The sequence below is a fragment of the Rhincodon typus genome, chromosome 1 (genome assembly GCF_021869965.1).
Source record: "Rhincodon typus isolate 14 chromosome 1, sRhiTyp1.1, whole genome shotgun sequence".
Lineage (NCBI taxonomy): Eukaryota > Metazoa > Chordata > Chondrichthyes > Orectolobiformes > Rhincodontidae > Rhincodon > Rhincodon typus.
Genome location: NC_063332.1, coordinates 6,802,419 through 6,812,738, shown reverse-complemented (window position 1 = coordinate 6,812,738; position 10,320 = coordinate 6,802,419). Strand labels below are relative to the sequence as shown.

At 44.2% G+C, this 10,320-nt stretch overlaps 1 protein-coding gene across 1 annotated transcript in view; it reads right to left on the bottom strand.

Annotated features, from left to right (window-relative positions):
- Positions 1 to 7,836, bottom strand: part of LOC109915913 (meiosis 1 arrest protein) — a 23,760-nt gene extending 15,924 nt beyond the window's left edge. Inside the window, exon 1 of the mRNA XM_048601141.1 lies at positions 7,673 to 7,836. Coding sequence (XP_048457098.1) covers positions 7,673 to 7,836 — 164 coding nt within the window. The remainder of the gene's footprint in view (positions 1 to 7,672) is intronic.
- Between the last annotated feature and the right edge of the window lie 2,484 nt (positions 7,837 to 10,320).

The window sequence follows — 10,320 nt, the reverse complement described above, 5'->3', positions numbered from 1 at the left end:
CTGAAGTGCACCCCAACTGGAAGGGAACATTCTTGTCTGGTGATTGTTGCACAATGTTCATTCATCCATTGTCATAGGTCTGCATGGTCTCACCAATATACCATGCTTTGGGGCATCCTTCCCTGCAGCCATGAATTTGACAACATTGGCCGAATCACATGAGTATCTGCCGTGTACGTGGGGCATGGTGTTCCCATGTGTGATGGTAATGTCCATGTCGATGATCTGGCATGTCTTGCAGAGGTTGCCATGGTAGGGTTGTGTGGTGTTGTGGTCAATACTGTCCTGAAGGCTGGGTAGTTTGCTGCGAACAATGGTCTGTTTAAGGTTTGGCAATTGTTTGAAGGTGAGAAGTGGAGGCAAAGGGATGATCGCGGCGAGATATTCATTGTCATCAATGACATGTTAAAGGTTGCGAAGAACATTTGCGTAGCATGTCCACTCCGGGGAAGTACTGGATGACTGGACCACTCTATCGGTCTTGAGTTCTGAGGCAGAGTCACTGGACCTGAAATGTTAATTCTGATTTTCTCTTCACAGATGCTGCCAGACCCATCCCCTATAACCCACCTAATCCACACAACCCTGCACACTATGGGCAATGTAACATGGCCAATCCACCTAACCTGCACATCTTTGGACTGTAGGAGGAAACTGGAGCACCCGGAGAAAACTCACAGACACAGGGAGAATGTGCAAACTCCCTGCTGAGCTTTTCCAGCAACTTCTGTTTTTGTCCCTGATTTACAGCATCCACAGTTCTTTTGGTTTTTATTTAGAACCCATGTAACTCCACCATACTGTTCTGTATTTGTAAAATCTCCCTTACCATCCAGTTTTGACACCATCACCTTGATAACTTGTTATGATGTCTCTACCTTAATTAGTTTGATGTGGAGGTGTCAGTGTTGGACTGGAGCAGACAAAGTCAGAAGTAAGAACCTGGTGTTGTGTGACTTCTGACTTAACTAGTTTGTACAGTTTTGGATTACTTGTTACTTTGGTTAGACCCTCAGCATATGACTCTTATACCTATCGTGTTATTCCGGCCGTTTGGTTTGTCTCCAGCAACACCTTATTTTTAATTTTATGTAATTATCTCTCTGCCTTAATTGATCGGATTATAGGTCATCCCTTCACACGTTATTCAGCTGTTAACACTTTACTCACACTGTCAACACTTTACTCACGCTGTCTGACACTCTTGATTACCTGCAGATTGTATTATTTGGCCTGTTGACGCTCCACTCACTCCATTTGTATCAGAGATAGTAGGAACTGCAGATGTTGGAGAATCTAAGATAACAAGGTGTAGAGCTGGATGAACACAGCAGGCCAAGCAGCATCAGAGGAGCAGGAAGGCTGACGTTTCGGGCCTAGACCCTTCTTCAGAAATGGGGGAGGGGAAGGGGGTTCTGAAATAAATAGGGAGAGAGGGGGAGGCAGATAGAAGATGGATAGAGGAGAAGATAGGTGGAGAGGAGACAGACCGGTCAGAGGTCTTTATTTCTGCCTTCAATACGCAACATCTTATTCTGAGATTATGGGGTCTGGTTGTGACTGATAATTGAGAGTAGACTGACGGGGTTGTAACTGACTATGTTGGATTTGTTCTTGAGCACAGGACATACCTAGATAAATTTCTACAGTCAGGAAGATGTGAGTATTGTAACTAATCTGGAACAGCTTGGCAGGAGCCCAAAGTCTGGAGCATAAGTCTTCAGTATCATTGCTGGAACATTGTCAGGGTCCATAACCTTTGCAGTATCCAGTGCCTTCCACTTGGCACTTCAGACTGAAGATGGTTGTGAATGCTTCAGCTTTCTGGGCTCCCCTATCATTGAGGATGGGAATATTTGTGGATCCTCATTCAGTGAGCTAATTGTCCAGAACCATTCATGAGTAGATGTGGTAGGATTGAAGATCTTACATCCAATCTATGGTTGTGAAATAGCTTTGCCCTGTCAATCACTTGCTGCTAATGCTGATCGACCCCCAGCATCACAGGTGCCAACTTTTATTCTGTTTTGTAGCTTCACCAGTTAAACACCTAGTTTTTAGGTGTTTCAGGTACTGCTCCTGGTAAGCCCACCTGCATTCTCTATTGAATGAGGGTTGATCATGATGGCAGAATGGGTGCTATGTCCACCATGAGTTTGAAGATTGCTTTGGAGTACAATTCAGCTGCTGATAACCCACAGCACCTCATGTATGCCCAATCCTGAGTTGCCAAATTTGTTTGAAGTCTATCCCACTTAGCATGGTGATAGTGCCACACAACTCAATGGAGAGTTTCTCAATGTGAAAGCTGGACTTTGTCTCCAAAAGGACTATGCAGCAGTTACTCTTAGCGACTGGTCACCAACACATTCATCTATGGCTGGTGGATTTGTGAAGATTTTCCCTCTTGTTCATTCTCTTACCAATTGTTGCAGACCCAGTTTAACAGCTGTGCTCTTTAGTACGCAACCAGTTAAATAAGTAGAAGTGCCCCACATCTGCATCCTTGCCAGCTTCAGTGCTTTGTTCAAGAGCATTCCATTTGGAGATTTAATGATTCATCAACCAAGGAGGGTGGTGCATGGTGAACAGCAAGTTTCCTTTCCCATGTTTCAGCTAATCCCATGACACTAGAGTCAACATTGTGAACTCCTTGGACAACCGCACCCCCCCAACTGTATACCACCATACTGGTGGTGTTTTGCCAGTGGGATTGAATATAACACGGGGGTGACAGTTATCTGGAACATTGTGTACTATTCCAGGAGTATGATTCCATATGTCAGACTGTGCCTCACAAGTTATTAAGTTGTATCAACCACTAAAAGGTATCAATAAAAGAATTAAACTGGGCAGGCTACCTGGCATTGACTACCGCATTAGAAAAATTAACGGCAAATTCAGCCCTGTAGCTCCTGCAAACTTCTTCTTGCTAACATCTGGGGACTCATTTCAAAACTGGGGGAGCTATCTCAGATTTAACGAACTATGCCCTGGTCTTTAAGTGCTTATGCAGCTGCTTCTTAAATATTGTGAGAGTACATGCCTCAACTAACCTCTCGGGCAGTGCGTTTTATATTTTGACCATCCCGTGGGTAAAATTTTTTTCCTCAGATCTCCCTCTTAAAGCATAATGCCCAGGAATGGATACAATAATCCACTTGAGGCCACACCAGTAATTTGCAAAATATTTTGCCTAACATTTTTGCTTGTGCACTTTATTCCTCTGTTCATAAAGCCAATACTCCCGTGGGGATCACCCATTTAAGAATATGAACATCCACTGTTCGTGGGAGATGTATTCCTGAAACATATGAAGTGATTTTCACAAGTAGCAAACATAGCAGACTGGTCATGGACTGTGTGATGTATGTGTAGCCACATTTTTAGTCCAAGAAATAATCTCTCTTTATTTTTGTTTAAAACTGTGTATTAGCAAACATTAGATTTACAATCAGTAAAAAAAAGGTCTGCAGTATTACACAAATAAGCAGATTTACAAAAGGACAGACACACAAACGGTAGGACTTTATTGTACCAGCAAACTGGGTTACAATGCAGGGGACATTCAGCAAAATGCTATTGTTGCACATTGTTTACAGACTTGTGACCACTAAACAACGATTAGAAGATGAAACATCTGGATTTTCTCCTTTCCAAAACTATTAGCTGTGGCAAATGCCATCAAATTCACCACCAACTAATGACTTGTAGGGGTCAGTACAGCTTAGCATCAGGCTGAGGTATTTTTTGTTTGCACAGGGAAATATCTACATTGAGAAATAGCACATGAGTTATAACCCATTTTGCAGGAGTACCTCTAGGAATATAAAATTATAAAGAATAAGATCTTTACTATATCACACAAAATGGCAAATTCTCATGCCAAACAAAAATGACATCATATGTAATAATATGAAAAGATATTCGCCGACTTGGAATTGCAATTTGGTGCCTTATCGTATTATTTCTGAATTAATCGCCATTTGCTCCTGGAAATTGTCATCTTTGGAGGCAAAAGAACCCCTTTAGACTCCACCGTCCATCACAGACGCATGAATATATACAAGCGCAACATTTCTGTAGGGTCAGCACTACAACAATTTAAAATAATTTACCAGAAAAGTACGGAATATTTCTCACATTAATACAATCGGCTTTTAAAGTCAGAAAAAATACTGATTTCAGTACCCTAACCTCCAAGTTGTGATTAAAACAACTAATCGTCTGCTTTCGCCTCCGGACCGGACAACAGACACCAAACCGATTTCCCGCCTCTTTCTTTGCATTTGGTGGGAATGCGCGCGCAGCCGGGGCCACGCGGTAGCGGCCGTTGGAAGGCGGCCCGCGCCGCACTTGAACGTTATTCAGGCATTCCAAACGCCCCTCCCCTCCCCACCCTCTCTCTGCCACTTCCTTTCCTCACCCACCACTTTCTCTCTACCCCAGCCTTTCCCATTTCTCCCCTCTCCGCCCAGACCGCCTTCTCCCCAACCCCACCCCTCTCCCCGATCCTTGCCTCCCCCCCACCACTATCTTCATCCTTCTGCCATCTTTCGCCTCCAACAACTTCATATCTATCCCTCCTCCAACCGCCCCCATCTATATTTTCTCTCTCACAAAGCTATCCCAATCTATTCCAATTTTCCTCCAACATTCCACCAGCCATCCAACACCCTTTCCCCTCCTGACCTGACCTTATGGTTTCTCCTTTATTCATTCATGGGATGAGGGTGTCGCTGGCCAGGCAGCATTTATTGCCCATCTGTAATTGCCCAGAGGGCGGTTAAGTGTCAATCACATTGCTGTGGGCCTGCAGTCACATATAGGCCAGACCAGGTAAGGATGCCATTTTTCTTCCCTAAAGGACGTTAATGAACCAGATGGGTTTTCCAACAATCGACAATGGATGGATTCGTGGTCATCGTTAGACTCTTCATTCCAGATATTTATTGAATTCAAAGTCCACCATTTGCCATGGGATTCGAACCCAGGTCCCCAGGACATTATCTGGATCTGTGGGTTAACAGTCCAGCGATAACACCACTAGGCCATTGCCTCCCCTTGTCCCTATTTTCCACAATCATTAATTCTGCTCTTTTCATCCCACCCCCGTGCCTTCCTCACCCGTTCTATTCCAATCATGTACAATGTTACAACTGATAACTGGTTAGAAAATTGCATCACTTTTTCCCATAGCAATCTCAATGGTCTCTTAAACCGAGCAGGATGTACTAGACTGGAGATTTTTTATTCATTTGTGGGATGTTGCCATCGCTGGCATTTAATGCCCGTCCCTAATTGCCCTTGAGAAGTTGGTGGTGAGCTACCCTCTTGAACCACTGCATTCCACCTGCTGTGGGCTGACCCACAATGCCATTAGGGAATTCCAGGATTTCGACTCAGCGACAGTGAAGGAACAGCAATATATTTCCAAGTCTAAATGGTGAGTGGCTTGGAGGGGAACTTGAAGTAGGTGGTGTTTCCATATATCTGCTGACCTTGTCCTTCTAGATGGAAGGTGCTGCCTGAGGATCTTTGGTGAATTTCTGCAATGTATCTTGTAGATAGTACGCACCGCTGCTACTGAGCGTCGGTGGTGGAGGGAGTGAATGCATGTCGATATGGTGCCAATCAAGCGGGCTGCTTTGTCCTGGATGGTGTTGAGCTTTTAGAGTGTTGTTGGGACTGCACTCATCCAAGCAAGTGGAGAGTATTTCATCACACTGGATGGTGGATAGGCTTTGAGGAGTCAGGAGGTGAGTTACTCGCTGCAGTATTCCTAGCTTCTGACCTGCTCTTGTAGCCACTGTGTTTATGTGGTGAGCCCAGTTGAGTTTCTGCTCAATGGTAACTCCCAGAATGTTGACAGTGGGGGATTCAGTGATGGTAACACCATGAATACCAAGGGGTGGTAGTTAGATTGTATCTTACTCATGATGGTCATGGCCTGGCATTTGTGTGGACCACATGTTATTTTCCACTTGTCTGCCCAAGCCTGGACATTGTCCAGATTATGTTGCATTTGAACATGGACTGCTTCAGTATCTGAGGACTTGTGAGTAGTGCTGAACTTTGTGCAATCATCGATGAACATCCCCACTTCTGACCTTATGATGGAGGAAAGGTCCCTGATGAAGCAGCTGAAGATTGTTGGGCTGAGGACACTATCTTGAAGAACTCCTGCAGAGATGTTCTGGAGCTGAGATGATGGACCTCCAACAACCACGACCATCTTCCTACATGTCAGGTATGACTCCAACCACCAGCAAATTTACCCCGATACCCATTGATACCAGTTTTGCTAGGGCTCCTTGATGCCACAAACAGTCGAATGCAGCCTTGGTGTCAAGGGCTGTCACTCTCAGCTCACCTCTGTAATTCACCTGTTTTGTCCATGCTTGAACCAAGGCTGTAATGAGGTAAGGAGCTGAGTGGCCCTGGCGGAACCCAAACTGGGCGTCACTGAGCAGGTTATTACTGAGCAGATGCTGCTTGATAGTACTGTTGATGACACCTTACATCACTTTACTGATGATCGAGAGTAGACTAATAGAGCTGTAATTGGCCGGGTTGGATTTGTCCTGCTTTTTATTACAGGACATACTTGGGCAAATTTTCCACATTGTTGGGTAGATACCAGTGTTGTAACTGTACTAGAACAGCTTGGCTAGGGCAGCAGCAAGTTCTGGAGCACAAATCTTCAGTATTATTGCTGGATAATACCGGACAATATTATTGCTGAAATGTTGTCAGGACCTATAACCTTTGCAGTATCCAGTGTCTCCAACCGTCTGTTGATATCACGTGGAGTGAATCGAGTTGGCTGAAGACCGGTGTCTGTAATTCTGGGGACAACTGGAGGAGGCTGAGATGGGTCATCTACTTGGCACTTCTTGCTGAAGATTGCTGTGAAAGCTTCAGCCTTATCTTTTGTACTGGTGTGCTGGGCTCTTCCATCATTGAGGAAGGGGATATTTCTGAGGTGAGGGAATGAAAGAGAGGAACAAAGTTTATGATAAAGTTTTGTGGGATTCCACCATGGATGGGCTGTGTGAGGTAGCTATGTTGCATGATTTTGGTGGAGTCACAGTAGAAATGAAAGGCCATGAATACAACTCTGTACCTGGAGAGTTTGGGAATGTTGCCTAAAATTTCTTGAATGAGCAAGGAGTCTTCCCGCCTAGCCTTATGGAATAGATTTGAACCTGCCATGAGTAAATCTTGTATCTTATAGATTTAAAACTTTGTGACCTTGATCTTCACCTTTGCCATAACGTTCATAACCTGTGAAAGAGCCCCGACTGAGTTCCATCATGGCTGTCCTAATTGGGCAGGTTTACACAGGGCTGAGCCTGTGGTGATTTAGCTTTGGCCCTATTGTATGGCTTCTGTTGCATGAGTTTATGAAAGATTCTAGCTCCACAGAACAATCCCAGAATCTTCACACTGGTAGAATTCAGGAAAATTTCTCAGCCACTTCTAAGTGGGTCCCTAGAGTCTTTGAGGCTGCACTGATGATATTACCCAGCAGGGTAATGAAACGTCTGCGGTCAAACAACGAACCAGCTCGGTGAGCCAACCAACCACAAGATCTTTAAGAGGCTCTATTCTTTCCCTATTTACTTTTTTGCCCTTCATGTACAAGAAGAATCTCTTTGTTCTCCTTTACCTTATCTGCAAAGCCATCTTGTGTCCACTTTTAACCCTCCTGATCACTCTCTTAAGTGTACTCCGACACCCTCTGTATTCCACAAGGAATTCATTTGATCCCAGCTGCCCATACATGTCATATGCCTCCCTTTTCTTGACCAGGGCCTCAATAACTCTAGTCATCCTGGGTTCCGTCGTACTCCTGCCACCCTTACCTTTCACTTTAACAGGAACATGCTGACTCTGAACCTCATTAACATGCTTTTGAAAGCCTCCCAATTACCAGACATTCCTTTGCCTGCAAACAGCCTCCCCCAATCAACTTTTGAAAGTTCCTGTTTAAGACCATCAAAATTGTCCTTGTCTCAATTTAAAATTTTAACTTGTGGGCCAGCCTACCCTTTCCCATAGCTATTTTCAAACAAAGGAATTATTGCCATTAATCTCAAAATGCTCCCCCATTAATATTTCCATCACGTTTCCTGCTTTATTTCCTAAGAGAAGGTCAAGTTTTGCCCCTTGTCTAGTAGGGTCACCTACATACTACATGAGAAGTTCTTCCTGAACACACTTAACAAATTTCTCTCCATCCAAGCCCTTAGCACAATGGCAGTCCGAGGCAATGTTAGGAAAGTTAAGATCTCCTCCTATTACAACCCTAATATTCTTGTAGCTATCTGCGATCTCCTTACATATGTCCTTGTCAATCTCTCTCTGACTTTTGAGGGGCCTATAGTAAAATGCTTTCAAAGCAATCTCCCCTATTTTTTACGTTTCAGTTCTACCCATATAGACTTAGTGGACGGATCCTCAAGAGTATCTTCCCTCAGTACTGCCGTGATGTTCTCCCTAATCAAAAATGCAACTCCTCCTCCTCCTCTTTTGCCTCCCCTTCTTTCTTTCCTATAGTATCTGTACCCCAGAATATTGAGCTGCTAGTCCTGACCCTCCCTCAGGCATGTTGCTGTAATAGCTATAATATCCCAGTCCCACATACCCATCCATACCCTAAGTTCATTTGCCTTACGTGTCAGGCCTCTTGCATTGAAACAATGTTTAACCCAGACTTCCTGCTGTGCTTTTGCCTGCCCTATCTAGGACTAGGATTATCAACACTGCCTTTACTATTTAGCTTGCTCTTATTAATTTCTGTACTGTTCTCAACCTTCCCTTTCGTCTCCCTACTGCTTTGGATCCCACCCCCTGCCAGACTGGTTTAAACCCTCCCGAGTGGCTCTGGCAAATCCCCCCACCAGGATATTGGTCCCCTTCCAGTTCAGTTGCAACTCGACCGTCTTGTAGAGGTCACCTGTACCCCAGAAGATATCCCAATAATCCAAGAATCTGAATCCCTGTCCCCTGCACCACCTCTCAAGCCAAGCATTCATCTACCAAATCCTCCTACTCCTACTCCTGCTAACACGTCGCACCAGTTCAGAAATTTAAAGTTTTGGCAAAGATCTGTAGCTCAGGTTGTGGATGAAGTTGTTGACTTGTTTGCCGAACAAAAACAAGCCAGCTCGGTGAGCAAGTCAACAAACTAGTTCAGAAATTACTACCCTTGAGATCCTGCATTTTAACCTTCTGCCTCACTCCCTATAATCACTCTTCAGGACCTCATCCCTTTTTCTGCCTATGTCATTGGTACCAATATGTACAATAACTTCTGGCTGCTTACCCTCCCTCTTAAGAATTTTATGCAACCACTCAGAGATGTCTTTGAGCCAGGTACCAGGGTCTCGATTGCAGCCACAGAAACTTAGACTTTGCCCAATCACAGGCCCATTGTGGTGCCACAGGCCTGGCCGCTGCTGTTGTACTCCCCTGAGAGGCTATCGCTCGGAACAGTATCTGAAATGAATATTCTGTTGATGTTTCAGCTGCAAACTAATGCCATTAATTTTACAACAACTAGCCTGTTTAACAAATTTCAACATAGAAAATGTTTAATAGAAACATAGAAAATAGAAACAGGAATAGTCCATTTAACCTTTTAAGCCTGCTCCGTCATTGAATATGGTCATGGTTGATCATCAAACTCAGCACCCTGTTCCGGTTGTTACCTCATGCCCTTTGATCCCTTTGGCCGTATGAACTATATTTAACTCTTTCTTGACAACATTCAGTGTTTTGACCTCAAACACTTTCTATGATGAAAATTCCACAGGCTCACCACTGTGAAGAAATTTGTCCTCATCTCAGTCCTATGTGGCCACCCTATATCTTTGCACTGTGACCACTGGTTCTGATCTTTCTAGTCATTGGGAACATTCTTCCTGCATTTACCCTGTCTAGTCTTGTTAGACTTTTATAGGTTTCTATGAGATTCCTACTCATTCTTCTAAACTCCAGTGAATTATAGTCCTAACCTATCCAGCCTCTCCTTATGTCAGTCTTGTCATTCCAGGAGTCAGTCTGGTAAACCTTTGTTGTACTCCATCCATGGCCAGAACATCTTTCTCAGACAGAGTCTAAAACTGCACATAATACTTCAGTTGTGTTTCACCAAGGCCCTATGTAATTGCAGCAAAATATCTCTGCATCTGTACTCAAATCCTTGCATTGTGAAGGCCAGTATACCATTGGCCATCTTCACCACTTGCTGCACCTGCATGCTTACCTAGTCTCCTAGTGTGCACCTCCCCCTGTCCAAATTCAGATGATAAT